Source organism: Leptonotus elevatus, chromosome 2, assembly GCF_054856555.1.
Source record: "Leptonotus elevatus isolate MCC_2025b chromosome 2, RoL_Lele_1.0, whole genome shotgun sequence".
NCBI lineage: Eukaryota > Metazoa > Chordata > Actinopteri > Syngnathiformes > Syngnathidae > Leptonotus > Leptonotus elevatus.
This window is the reverse complement of record NC_141240.1, coordinates 28080087-28095224: the sequence shown is the minus strand read 5'-3', so window position 1 is coordinate 28095224 and position 15138 is coordinate 28080087. Positions and strand designations below refer to the sequence as shown.

Here is a 15138-nt window from a genome sequence, read left to right as displayed (position 1 = left end):
CTTTTAATCTAATGTAATCCTAAAATCATATTTCGATAACAGTAAAATAATTCTCTACAAGTTTCCCACATTAATTAACTTATAGTGCTCATAAGAACAAATGATCAAGTTCCCTCCTCCCCCTTTTAGTTTTACCAAGTGCTACCTAGCATTGACTCAATTTTTATGGTATCAAAACACGACTTCTTTCTGCTCATGACAATAGAAACAAGAAATCAGAACATTGTGGATTTTTGTTTACAAACGTTTTTACGCGTTACAATTCTGCTATAGTTATCCCAAATAAATAAATGCTATATTATACATATATTATATATATAATGGTCTTTATTTTTTATCCATAAACAAAATTCAATAATTTACAAATTGTAAAATATATTTGTCATGTTAAAGTCATTACTGTAGTTCAAAAAGAAAGAAGTATTTTTTTTTCCCCAACAAGCCAATATATGTACTTTTTTAAGCCCATGACCAGAGTATTTGTGACACACTGGTGTTAAGTCCTTAATGGTTCCAAAGGGTTTAAATGTGTCAACATTTCATCAGTGATAGAAAGCAGACCAGGCAGAGTTAATAAAAACCTTTATTTTTCCTTTTTTTTGGGGTTATGTTTTGCAGTATTTCTTGCCCTGTCCGACCAATCCAGGCCCCTGAAGCGCATCTGATGAACCCACCTTACATTTCATTCTCATTTACGACCTTCCCGTTTCTCTACGATCAAAATAATGAATGCAGGAAGACGATAGACACGAGGAGCGGTGGGGGAGATTCTGAGAGGCAAAAATGGAGTGTTGACACACAGTCACAGGCGGGTAGGCTGTTTTGGCAGCGAAGCTCAAGAGCAAGCTTGAAAACACCCGGGGGCGAAAAAAAAACTAAACAAAACCACGTATGTACAAGATAGCTGCGGTTTCTACCCGAGGGACTGAACTACGACACAGTTGGTACTTTGGCGTGGTTGTTACGAGCAGAACTTATACATATATATAACCTATGTACACAAAGTATAAATAAAACCACAACATGACCCAACCGTGACAGTTCAACACCACTAAGCTCAGGAAGAAGGGACACAATCAAGCTAAGGAGCGAGTTGGGGTCCCTGGCTTCAAATGACGAGATCCAATCAATCAAGCAAACGCAGATTTTGGAATAGTCGATGTTGAAAAGCGCTCTCGTGTGGACAAAAAGCAACAAATATGAATAGACATAAGGAATTACGATGACAGCGCCCACTTTGGATTCAAGCTTGCTCTTATGCGTCACTACGGGCCGCCCTCTTGCCCACCGGGTTAAAATGGCGCTGGACTCAAAGACAGGACGGCTATTTTGATCGTAGAGGGAAGACAGGCCAGCACTAAAAACAAAAAGACAGTTTCAGATTGAAAGCAGCATTATCAGTTTTTTTTTTAAGTGTTTTTTTAATTTTTATTAACTGCTTGATCATGATGATGGTGGTGAAAACTGGAGTGCTCATAAATGGGAGTAAAACGTTGCCAACGGCAGGATGGGGGGCAGGGGCGCATAGAAGAAACCAAAGCAAATGTGTCAAATGATCGTGGCCTTAGCCGTAGAAACAAATACAAAGGAAGTGCAACAGACTCCCACAATTCCCTTTGAGTGTCACGCTTAATTCATAGCGAGGACTTGCGATGCTAACCTTAAAAACAAAACAAAAAACAGTCTATGTCTATGTGTGTGGAAGTTTCATCTCCTGAGGAGGAAAACAGGACAACTAGCACTTTTTTTTATGTGTAATGACATTAAAAGTAGATCGTCTTTTTTAAATCCTGTGGAATTCCGGGGGTGGACAAGGTAGGTCGGGGGGTAGTCAACTCATCTTAATGGGCCACGTTTGCGCCTCCTCCCACCACTAACCCCTCCTCGTGCGGTCGGGGATCAACCCGACTTGGTGCCCACCAGGGACATGAGTCCATCCGTGCTCATGGACTTGGGGCGCTCCAGCGGGAATCCCAGGGCTCGACTCCACACCAGCTGAGACAGCACGCCGAGAGCCCGCGACACGCCGAACAGCACCGTGTAGTAGTTCATCTCTGTCATTCCGTAGTACTGCGGATGGGGGAGTACAGGGGCACGGTCAGGCTTGGCTGCAGGGACCCGCATTTGCCCAAACACACTTTTACTGCAGTCAAACTATACAAATAGTGGCTTCTACTCGATGACAATGATTCCCCCCCAACCACTGAGCAATGAGAAATCAGGGTTGCCATTATCCAATTGCAGTTAATTGATAAAGGTCATTATTTATTTGCTGCTAAAAATCCATGCCAGCTACATATAGTGGCAGTACAATAAACCCCGACATATTCAGTATTTTGTTTACAAATGTTTTATTTTCTTTTTTAGCATATCCAATTTTTGTGCTCAGGCAAATGTAAAAAAAAATACGTTGGCGCCATCTGGTGGAAATTGGTGTTGTTGTTAGGTTTAAATCATTGATAGTGTTTTTCCATCTGCTTATGAGATGTCCGGTTTTGTTGGTGGTCTTTGAATGCACCTCGTGCACAGTCAAATGTGAACCTAAAAGTATGTTTCTGCTGCTCTCCCAACACAACCAATTGTCTGCATTGTCCAATTTGCTGTTACAATCGGCACCAGTGTATAAAATAACAATACCTTAACATACGAGTTTAATTAAAGGGTCAATATCATGCTATTTTAAGACCCTTCACAGTTAACAACTGGCTTGTTGATTATATATTACAGTTGGCTGGCACAATGTAATTCCCATTGAAAATATTTTTTTTTGCTGGCTAATTTTCTAACCCGAAAGTAAGACTCGCTCACGGTGCCATCTCGCTTCTGTTAATCCCTTCATAAACCATCATTTGACAACCACGGTGGCTCGGTTAGAACTCACCTGCAGCAGAACGCCACTGTGGGCGTCCACGTTGGGCCAAGGGTTTTTGGCCTTGCCCTGCTCCAGCAGGACATCGGGGACAATCTTGTAGAGCTGAGCCACCATCTTGAACATGGGGTCGTTGGGCAGGTGCTTGATGGCAAACTCGCGCTGGCAGGCGTAACGAGGGTCCGTTTTCCTCAGGACGGCGTGACCGTAGCCTGGCACCACCTGACACAAAGACGGCACATCGCATCAAATGTCATCGACCACTACATCTGCAACTTTCAGTTGAGTTTTAGCTCTAGGATGGACTTGCAGCATTGTGACAGCTGTGCAAAGTTTTAGGTTACGACTAACTGCGTTGTTTTAATGAGCTTTTTTCACAGCAGTCATGTTGTCAAAGGAAACCAGTAAAGAGGAGGACACATACAGTTAGCAGGATTACACAAAATACAAAACCCGTTCACAGCACTTTGGACCTCTGCAGTGGTGCTTGTACAAAGCAAGGAATAATCCTTTAATTGGAGCCGAAGTTCTGGATTGGGTGCATATACCACTTGGCATTAGCATAGGGTGGCGCGCTAGCCTCCTAGGCCATTTGTGGCCCATACCTCATTTTTTATTGCTGGATGGCATATTCTAAAAAATAAAATTAAACAGTCCACATCAGAAGATTAGATTTGGTGTATTAAAAATGTATTAACGGCACGCTTCCGGCAACAAGTCTGCAAAATTATGAGAATATAAATATTATATGTAGTCAGTGTCCACCCCTTGACAGAAGTGTTACATAGGTAACAATGATGGCAAGCAGGTGACACTCAACTAAAACCCGAATCCCACTGAGGGGCACATTTTTGCGAGTGTTGGCAAGGGTAGTGAATGTGTGATCCTGTCAGGGTCGAATCTCTAACAGTTATGTTTTTCTTCTCCCATGGACATTTTGAACCTGTTCTAACAACACTTATGTTTTTAATCTGCCTATGATTAGGGCCTGGTTCAGATGTGACAAGATCTGATTTTATTTCACACTGGAATGACCCATAATTAATTTTGGCCACTTGTGAGGAGAACAAAATGAATTGTGACACAAACCCTTGAAGCTGCATGTCATTTACTTTCTCGTCCATGGAAAGACCTGGCGGTATTTACCCTTCCGGACTTGAGTGTGTTCCAGATGTAATCCCTCATCCTCTCATCTGACACCTCCCCTCCAAGCTCCTTCTGCAGTGCAGTCAGCCACACCAGCACTTCCTGGGAAACGAGAAGAGAAGCAGAAGACAGCAGCGTGAGGACAAAAATGCTTATCTTATAAACAGGTTGCCTGGTTGTGTATATGTCTGTCAAGGGCCAACCTGGTTTGCCAGGCCATGAAGAGGACCAGCCAGGCCGTTCATGGCGGCGCTGAAGGACAAGTAGGGGTCTGACAGGGCGCTGCCCACCAAGTGGCTGGTGTGGGCACTCACGTTGCCTCCTTCATGGTCACTGTCGCATGGCACAAATGTTAGTTTATTTTAGGCATGTCATTTTGATCACTTCTAACAAGTAAGGTAGGGTAATATTATGTGACCCCCCCCCCCCCAATCACCATTTTAAGACAGATATTTAAATGTGTTGTGGACATGTCTATATTTTGATTGTTGAGTAAATGAACAGAGTCCCGATAACATAAAAGATGCTACATCTAAATGTTCACATTGCCTTAGCTTAAACAACCCTGAAGTATTTGTTGGCCGTGGACAGCATTAAGTTTGTTTAGTTTATTTCGTTGAGTCAAATGTATGACATCTTTGGCCCAAGGGCATTATGTGTTACCTGTGGATAGTGAGATAGAGTCTCATGAGCTCAGTGAACTGGGCGTCGCTGTAACCCAGCATGTTGGTAAAATTTTGAGACCAGTCCAAGTTGGAGTCGATGGCTCCGATACTGCTGCCTTCGCGGTACAGGTTGCGGTAGATCTTGGCCGCAATGCAGGGAAGCTTGGCGATCAGGTCCATGGAGTCTTCATAGACATACTAAGAAAGGCATTGAAAGGAGGAAGGGAGGGGGTGATTTAGTTTATTTAGGCTAGTATGCTAGCTAATCTTATTTATTTATGAGCCTCATGTGACGGTGGTTTGTTTGTTGAATGCTTTAACTACAATGGTTTATGAAACACGGGTGTTGTGATTGTTGGCGTTGATGCTTTATTAACCTCCAGATTTTGAGTCTTTTGCCATCATCATGTGTTATCAATATGCAATTACAAACCCCCTTTATGGGGGCATCAGTTACTGTGGACACAGACTTCCCTGTGTATAAAGATGTTCTAAAATTAATTTGAATTAAACGGAATCCCCGTGAACATGAATACACAATATAAGAATGCCAACTCACCTCCCAGTACTTGGACTTGTGCACACCCTCAGAGTAGGCGCGTGCAAAGCTGCTCTCACTGTTAAGGGCTGTGATGGCGGCGCTGAACTGAGACATGGGGTGAAGGTTGGTTGGGAAGTTGTCCAACATGGTGACGACGTGTGACGGGAGTGCCGCTCTCTTCGCCCACTCTTTCGATACCCAGTTCACCTGGCAAACAGCAGCGTGTAGTGTTATGTACACACGTGGGGCACATCTGTCTTACATATAACTTGACTGACGTGGACTGTCAAGAAGGTTTGTATCTCTCAGACAGACGGGTTCAGCTGAAAGGCAAAGGGCTTATCAATCTGCCTTGTCAGTCCAAATCTTCAGCGATAACGGCAATAAAGTGAACTTTTTCCACAGCAATAAATCTCAGAGACCGATTCATTCATAAATCATCACCAGGTATTTTATAGCAGCTTAATGTTTAGAACTAAACAGTTATCAAGTTTTACAACCATTTGTAATCATGTACTGTACACTATGTTCCTACCATGTGTTTTAACCAGCATTTTAGTGCTGAGTCCATTTCTCTATTGTCTAGTCAACTGTAAGGTAAATCAAAAACAAATTTAGACTGCTTTCAAATGGACACAATTTTGATTATGCTCATTAACAGTCTCTTCCTGGGGGAAAAAAATACTAAAATAGAACATGGAAGTGTGTGTGGAGCTCCGATGCCCCCACCCTGACACTCACCTGCTCCTCAGTGGGCACCTGTCCTGTGACCAGCAGCCAGAAGAGGCCTTCGGGCAGTGGCTCCTCACCTCCTTCAGCTTTGGGCAATAACTTCTGACACTCTGGGATGCTGTAGCCTCGGAAACGGATGCCCTTTAAAGACATAGAAACCGTCAAGATACCAATTTTTATTCTATTGGTGTAGTTATGTGACAATCCAATTTCCCTCGCGGGATGAATAATCTTTCCCCCCCCCCTTTTAATTTTTTTTTTTTTTTAACCAGCCAGAATCATAAAAAAAAAAAAGCACTGTTATAACGAGTTTTTGATCCATGCGGTGTTGGAATTATTGTATGGTCAAAAACATATTTCCAACGAAAGTCAAGGAAAAGACAACGCTGGAAAAAAATAAAATAAAAATCAATTACAGGGGGATGTGGTAACAGAATTTCTTTAAACATGGGTGCAATGCGCTCTGTTTAGACAAAGCATTATGCACTGACCTCATCAGGATCCAGCACAGAGGTCTCATAAACAAGACCCTTCATCCCCCTCATCCCTCCATACACCTGGAAAAGAAAACACAAGATTAAAAAATAAATAAATACACAAACAACTTTCAGTTACTTGCAAACATATATTTAGTGTTAGAGGAGTTTGCCTATTTATCAAGTTACTTCGTAGTTCGAAAAGTACCAATGAACAATGCAAAAAAACATGACATCTCATTGTGCAAGCTATAAATGAATGCTCAAGGCATAAACGTATTGTACATAAGGACTTTGCTTGGGGACCAAAGAGTCGTACGTTTGAATCGGCTTACAAATGAATGGCCCTCAAATGCTACTCTGTTTTGTGTCCTTTAGCACGGCACTGTACTTCGCCCTCCACCAAAACACTTGTTCCTTGACTGCATGGCTGCTGGTGCAAGTGTTTAGGTTTGATCTTTAGTCATAATAATAAAAATAAAAAAAGTCATAATAAAATACAATAAAACCAATAACATGAAATATTCCTATTTGGGTAGGTTTATGTATGCATGCTTAAAAACATCTGATATGTGTTGAGTTGAGCTGGTGAGAGGTAACAAAAGTGGACCAATCTGCTGTTGCCCTTCACAAGAGTCATACTTGTGCAACACTTGAAACCACTTCCTGTCACACCAACAAAAGATGGTTTCCTAATATTTATTGCCCGTACCTGTGTGAACGTGCGACTGTAGACATGCTGGGCAATACTTTCCAATACCAAAGTCTATTCTTTGGTTATGGTTTGCTGGTGTAATGCGTCAAAACCCACTAGTGTTTTAAGAGACCCGGAAAAGGTCACTGTGCCATCATGCGCCCTCGTGTTGCAGTTATCACCTGGCACAGAGTGAGCCACTCACTTCTTTGGTGACTTCAGCAAGATGACCCGATTGATACTTGACACAGACAGCAGGGACAGATTAAGTGGGCTAACTAATCTGCGTCACGCTTTCATGGTTTACCTGGTGTTGCCAAAATTAACACAACAACTATGCTTACTAGACACTTTGCACTACGTCTACCTGATGACACTGATGATGCCCACACTTTAGTGAGACGCTGAGTGACAGAACACTTTGGCGGTCACCGGTCATTGAGGATTCATAGAACTGTAGACTGATGTCTTTAAATAAGACAATCTGTGCCTTTTCTGATAAGTGGAGTTGCTGCACACTCTGCCCCCATTTCCCAGATAAATAGCATTGTGGCATATGCTTCGTATTGTTTTTGTTTTATACAAAACAACTGACTGCGGAAGTGTGAGCTTAACAAGAAAAGGAATAGCTTCTTTCCGCAAGCTGTCAGGATAATTAAAATCAAACTGTGCTCTGTAGCGCCAACATCAGCTGATAGATCCCGACACGTGTAACACTTAATTTTCTTGAACACTCATGACTTAGTAAATATTTGCATTGCCTATTTGCACGTTTAAACCATGAATAGAAACCTTCCTTATCTCTTTATCATATTTACTTTGTTGTATTGTTGTTCTAGTGTTATTTTCCCAACCCTTGGGACTTACTACTAGGTTAATGTGGGACCTTTGGGTATCATATGTTGTGCCATATTATGTAGAAATTTGTGTTATGATGACAATAAAATTCCATTAATCCTTAAAAAAAAGAAAAAAAAAGCAGTTTGATCAGTTTGATTTAGGGCACACTCACACTAGGGCCGTTTCTTCCGTACCGTACTGAAGCATCAAGATACTATTTTAAGTGAAAAAATGCCATTGAAACGTTGCGTGCATAAAAAAAAAATACACACACACACTAATATTTCAAGTTTCTAATAGGGATGCACGATAATATCGGTGGCCGATAATTATCGGCAATTATCAACCAATTTGACGTTATACAGATAAACCAGATAATATGTGATGCATATTTGTGTTCACCGAAGATGCATCATGGCGACATGGCAGTCGCCAGTGTGGGCTTTCTTTTCTGTGTTGCATTTTTAAAACATGACTGTTTTGTTTTGGCAAACTCAAAATGAGTTACTGGTTGTCTTTGAAGCAGAGATATCAATAAAATGCTGCTTCATGGCTCTTTACACAATGTTTCAATGTATTTGTATACGTTAGGACTTGAAAGTATATTTGTATTCAAGTTCATTTTGCAAACAATTATCGGCTTACTTATCGGTTATCGACATCGATCAATCAAATTTGTCTATTTGCGTGATGTCGTCTTCGCTAACGCTGTTCGAATATCAAACAGTGACTCACGACACCATGAATCTTCAAGTTTTTCCTGCAACAACGACATAAGTCATTCACTACTGTCTTTCTTCGGCTAGTAGCCTACAAGCCGCTTTTCTGACGTCACGTCCACTCTTCGCTCATTGGTTCATTCCATTGTCTGTTAGCTCAAGTTTGCTCCGCCTCAGAAATGCGACTGATAGGGGGGTTTCCAGGATACACCCGAGTGGGGGCGTGGCTGTGGGTTAAATTTCTGAAGGGCCGTGGGACTGAAAAGTTTGTGAACCCTTGGATTTACACACTGCTATAAGAAGAGAACTTGAAATAATCCTGCCAAAACAATTACACCAGAGTGTTGTAGATTTCCTGGTGAGTAGTAAAAAAACACACTGGCTATACTTTCTTAAACCTGTGACAGAAATTGAATTGATCAAGACTTAGAAGTCTGCTCACCATGTCCACAGTAATCTGCCCTATGTTGGTTTTGCCATACTGCTGCTTGAAATTCTTGATCCTGCTCTGTTCTTTCGGAATTAGGTCTGACAGGACATCCTTCAGATTCTGTATTTGAAAAGAAACCAAACAAACACAGGCACAAATAAACACCAACATGTTCAAAAATAGCACCGATTAAAAAAAAAAAGATCACTCAACAGACTGATTGTAAACATTTCACCAAAGTATTAAACACCTGCTCTACAAAGATTAGCACAAAAATGGTGTTTTATTGAATACTGCTGGCCTAGCACACACGGACACCTTTTTGCTGATATGTTGAAGAATACATAACACTCTAACAGTTGGCAGAATGTTGAAATGTCTGAAGACCACAAGCTAGTTGAGACTTAAGGCCTTTTCACACGGCAACGCACAGCTAGCTGTGGATGAGCCCAATCATTACCCACGTTTGAATTTTTTGTCATTCCAATTGTAGCGCTGTAGCCAAATGTTAACATGTGATGTGATCTATCCTTACCTGGTGTATGCCTGTGCCACTATCTTTAAATAAAACAATTGTCCAACCAGCAGGAAAAGCCTCCTTGTTACTTCCTGGTTGGCTGCTACGCAAGCATTTCCAAATATGGGCAAGCTTGCACTGTTGTCCTTGTGTGTTGCACCGCAGCAAACAAGAAAAACAGGTGCAGTCAGTGTGAAAAGGCCTTAAATCATAAATCACGACATATCCCACTTTTGGGCGAAAGTTAGAGTGTTTTGAACATGTTCAAAATTGACTTGAGATAAGAAAAATCCTTACAACTCTCGGCGACATGTGCTAACTTGAACGATGTGAAATAAACGTTTGCCCCCTCAGTAGGATACGGGCTTAACTGTCACTTGCTGGTTGCAGCCAAATAACACATCCATATTTTACTTCATTTGCTCCAAGACACGATTAATGAGTGATTAATCAAACTGATAGACTATCTCCATTGCAATAAATACACGTGCAATACGCGTGTCGCAAAGACGCAAGTAAAAATCAGTGCTGGCGCGCTTCACCTACACCATGACATAACTGAGACAATCAGGGTGGGGGTCGAGGTTACTTACTGTTGTAGTGGCGCTGGCGTTTCTAGCAGCTGTAATGAAGTAGGTAGCACTCTGTGGCACAAGAAATAAGGAAAGTTACAATTGTGACACATTGCCAAATTGGCCAAACGGGTACAACCCAGCTACCTAAACCAATTTCATACTTAAGCTAATTTTTTTTTTTTTAACAGCAATACATTATGTGGCACATTAAACTGACTTCTGCAAAATCAACTCATCTTTATATGCAGAGGTGTAAAAACAAAACAAACAAACAATGGCAAGTTGGCAACTGAAATAAAGTACATGAATACATTCAATTCAAACATAAGAGAAACACCCCCACCCAAAAATAAGCCACATCAAGAAGATGCAGATAGTTCAAAAGTACTCATCTAGCACAACAACGCATGAAGCTTTTACCACACTCCCCAATGTCAATAAAACAGTCAATAAGACATATCAATTTTATAAACACTTCTCCACCCAGCTCTCATTAATAAATGATCGATTTCACTGAGCCAGCTATTCATAGACACATAGACAAAACATCCCTGTGGGAAAGCCTATTTTCATTTCAAGTTACAGTTGTGCTCAAATGTTTACAGCATGTATACATGATATTGGCATGAATGTCATTATTTTGAGTTTTTTTTTAATGGCTAACTTGTACAGTTCTTTCTCCTGGGTGGTGGGTGGAAGGATTATACAACAGAGTGTATTTAATCAAATAAATAAATATTTATAGTTTCAAACAGGGTAAAAAGTACACATTCAGCTTTAGTCAGTCAAGCATAACTTGAAAACGGCAATTCTAACATCTCATTAGTGATCATGATTTGACTGCAGTCGCAAGTTTGTTTTGTTTTTTAGCCAACATGAACGGATTTGTTGGACAGCACTAATTGGAATGACCAACACTGACAACAACGTGAAAGTTCAAGATACTCTGAATTTAACGAGAGGGAGAATTGAAGAATCATAGAAGTTGGTCATGTATGTGGAGCCATTTCTAAACTGCATGTTGCCACTGAAAGACGAGTCCTCTGTGAGGTCAAGTTAAATCAACAATTGAAGATGGAGCGTCTGGTTGAAGGGGTTTGGGTGAGCTGATTCTGTTCCCACTGGTATGATGAGTAACTACAAACTGGTTGGAGGGGATGACTCACGAGGGTAAGCCAAAACAAAAGGGAGGATCTTCTAATCATCACCACACAAGGCAGAGGGGTGATTACGTAACAATCCGGGAGGGGCTTAAATATGGAACATTAGTCACTGTCCACTTCCTGGGAGGAGCACATCGCAAAAGAATGTGAACAACTTCGGAGCTGTGTTAAAACATTCACCTTTTCCTGACAGGGCCATTTATTTTGGAAAGAATCCCAGGCATCTACAAGGGGGAGGACCTTTAATACAACCAGTTTTTTTTTTTAAATAGAAATGTAGTAATTTTTGCCATATGTGAATATTTACCATATAAAACCATACTATTTTTTTTAAATACTCCTACGCCTCCCACATTCTTTAAATACATTTAAACTGACTACAACACACTTATTGAAGCATTACTTAGCACCTATTCTTTTCTCTATTGCTGTCAAGAAACGGGAAACCAAGATGTTCAAGCGGTTTACAATATTTGTCACTCACAGTGGATGCAAAAGTGACACAGAAAATTAAACATTGCATATTTAGACAACAAAACATTCAAATAAACCATATCATTTTGCCTTCAGTCCAGAAAGAACAAATACCTTAATAAAGACGTTAATACTAACATAACGTGAAAAGTCATAGATTGGGTAAGTGAAACTAGAAATAGAAAATTACTGTAATTGTACACCTTTAAACAACAATAACTTTAACACACATGGAGCAGAAACGCATACTCACAGGCCTAGTCGCTCTACTCTGTGTGAACTACAACTATTGCTGTTGGGGACCTTATTTGCCTCTTCTGGCTGTTGATTACACTGTATCTCTTCAAGTAGATACAGTTCGAAGATCTTTTTCTCTCTCTCAAAAATGTTTGTTGTATGTTTATGGGAGGAAATTATAAACATGTTTCCTCTACCACAGTGGAGCCCAGTACACACTATTTCCAATAATTTCTACATAAAAAAATAAATAATAAATAATAAATAAATAATACATTTGGTAAGGAAGTGTGTAGTCTCTGCTATGTGCTGGACACCCGCACCCATAGTAGCGCTGTTGATAAATTTGGGCCAATCAGACTTAAGGAGAAAACTTGTCGTTTAGATTTAAAATACTGTATATTGTCTGAGAAATAAGTTCTGGAACATCTTGTAACTTGTGGTCATTAGGATTTTCTTGACACGGGTTGGATTATGTTTATTCACCCTAAGGACAAATTGAAAGCTTTCTTTCCAATGCCTCACTAAGTTTCTTTTACTCAGCCTGCGAGACACAACGTTTCTTATCAGTGGATGTCAGATGATGCTTTGCGCCCCCAAAAATCCCATTTCTATTCAGGTTATACTGCTGAAATTTTAAGCAAACTTTTGCTCCAGAATGCTTTGCACATTCTCTTCAGACCCCGCTGTAAACATTAGCAGATGCAACAACTGCTGTGTGGATAGTGTGTGTTGTGGTAATTACATGAACTGCAACTTTCGGTGATGTCAAGTCATTGTTAACTGGTAATTACAACCCACTATTGACACCACCAGGTTATCCCTTTCCTGAGGGAAAACAAGGTGATGTCTCTATGAGGTGTGAAATGTATTTTGGAGGACAGACTCATTAACAAATTTGCATTGTTCACATTTCACAAATGAATGCATACTCTTTGAACAAAGTTAAAAAAAAAACAGAGCATTAAGGACACCATTATTTTTATACAACTTATTACCTGAGAAAAAAGTACCTCTATCTAGAGTGCAGTTTCACTTACAAAAGCACCAGGTATTCCGTCACATTTGAGATTTTATTACCAGAGCTTGTTATGTAACGCAACAATAAAGCGCCAACCAGGGCAAAGCCTGACCCAAGGAAAGGGAAAGAGGTGAGTGTGACAGAGGTTATCTGGGAATTGTGCCTATTATGGGACCTGATAACCATTGCAGTGTGTACAGCATTATAAATATACATTTTGAATGCAGTTTTACCTATTATGAGGTAATTCGGTGACTGTTGAGGTCAGTGGAGTAAAACAGTAGGTTAAAAGTTGTAATAAGGTTGCAGTGCATGCAGATAAGGAATGCACTTGGTAATCTCAGAGGAAAAATGCATTATACACCCTCTGGTGATTAAATCTTAATATACTGCATACCACTGCTATTAAATGTACTGTACACCTTGTCAGATAACACTAAAACACTGCAGGTTGATTTTACATTGGCCATTCGCACTGTGATACAGCTAACAAAAAAAATCAGTTACTACTTTAAAGTACACAAGAAAGCCATTTGAAGATCTTACCACACATATTAGGTTAATGGCATTTTTAGTGAAGGTCAACATGGTGGTGGAGAATTATTAAGAGTGCCAGAGCAACGCAAGTCTAAATTCTGACACGAGTTAAAATCAGACAGTATCACCGTTAGCAAAAGTGAAATGACTTGTCACTGCACTTCACAAAGTCTCCTTGTTTTTCATAACTTGTGTCCCGCCTGTGATTATTCATAAAGGAACAGCGACACGGTGATATTTGTTAACGCCATTGAGAAAAATGACAACAGCGTTAATAAATTCAATCAAACGTTCATGGTTAGACGAGTTTCTATAAAGCATTTAATCCAAAGCAGCGACCCCCGTTGTCTCACAATGTGGCCGTCGGAGCTAACATTAGCTACCTACCTTGTCGTTAGCCCGCTAACTTCGGTTTGACGGCTTAAACAACGCTGATAAAATAACATGGAGGTCGCGCACTGTCTGATTACCTTTGAATTGAGGAGTTTAGGCGCTAGCCTGCTGACAGTCAGGAACGACATTGTGTCTGTGTTAAAGTAGTACTCTGGTGTCTTCTCAGAGGATCAGAAAGCCGCTACCGGTGCGCCGCGGAGCCGCTTGAAGGTGCCCCTCCAAAGAACAGAAGGTTGAAGAGGGATTCAGGCCCGCAAGTAACATCGATCTTGATTGGACGATGGGCCGGAAACGTGTATGTACGTAGAGGGCTGTGATTGGCTACAGTACCGCTGCGCCTATGCTGTTTTGACGGCCTCGGTGACGCTATGTGAACATACTGTACTGTCTGTTCAAGACCTAACAGTCAAAAGTTGTTCCTTGGCTAACAATTTACAATAATGATCTTTGATGATGCAGTCTGGATCACAAACAGTACTGTGAAACATTTCTTAGTTCCTGACACAGGACTGATATTGAAGCGTGCTTAAAAAACTGCATTGTAACGTTGTGTTTACAGCATAGCTAAAACACACTTGATGTGACAAAATTCAAGTTTTTGGATTACATTTATTAAATTACCCTCAAGAGATTATAGCATCTGTGTTTATAACTCAAACTACACCCCAATAGTGACTGCTCTGCCGTTGAAAATGGTTTCAGTCGCCTGAATTGCTCATCAATTGGCTTAGATTACAAATTGGTACAATGTCTTGCTTATAAAAATAGAGATTTGTTGCATATCTGCTGTGAAATATCAGTCGATTTAAACTTAAGTAAACTACCTCTACCGTATCAAATGCCCTTATGTTTACATCCATCCAGAGCAATAATAAAAAATATTTGTAGTGCCACCAATGCTGTTGCATGGTCTAGTCTACCATGTAGTATAGGGGCTGTTAGAAATCGTTTTTTTGATTTCTGCGTGTTCAAATAAAACTCAAAGTTGAGATCTCGTGAAGAAGTTTTGCCAGCTTTATTCAGATTTCTGAAGTCACTTTAGAACCTTGCTCAAACAGCATCTGGTCTAGAAGTGTGCCCTCTCTTTCCGCTCTCCCTCACTTATACAA

General features: G+C 40.6%; 1 protein-coding gene across 1 annotated transcript; it reads right to left on the bottom strand.

The window, feature by feature from the left end:
* Positions 1 to 565: 565 nt before the first annotated feature.
* On the bottom strand, positions 566 to 14275 carry cs (citrate synthase). The gene is made up of 11 exons (XM_086069119.1): positions 14107 to 14275; positions 10223 to 10273; positions 9125 to 9232; positions 6445 to 6510; positions 5963 to 6094; positions 5240 to 5428; positions 4679 to 4878; positions 4219 to 4348; positions 4016 to 4117; positions 2882 to 3091; positions 566 to 2070 (listed from the first exon to the last, which is right to left on the bottom strand). The coding sequence occupies exons 1-11, from the start codon at positions 14155 to 14157 to the stop codon at positions 1900 to 1902; spliced, it is 1410 nt and encodes a 469-aa protein (XP_085925245.1). The 5' UTR covers positions 14158 to 14275; the 3' UTR covers positions 566 to 1899.
* Positions 14276 to 15138: the final 863 nt, after the last annotated feature.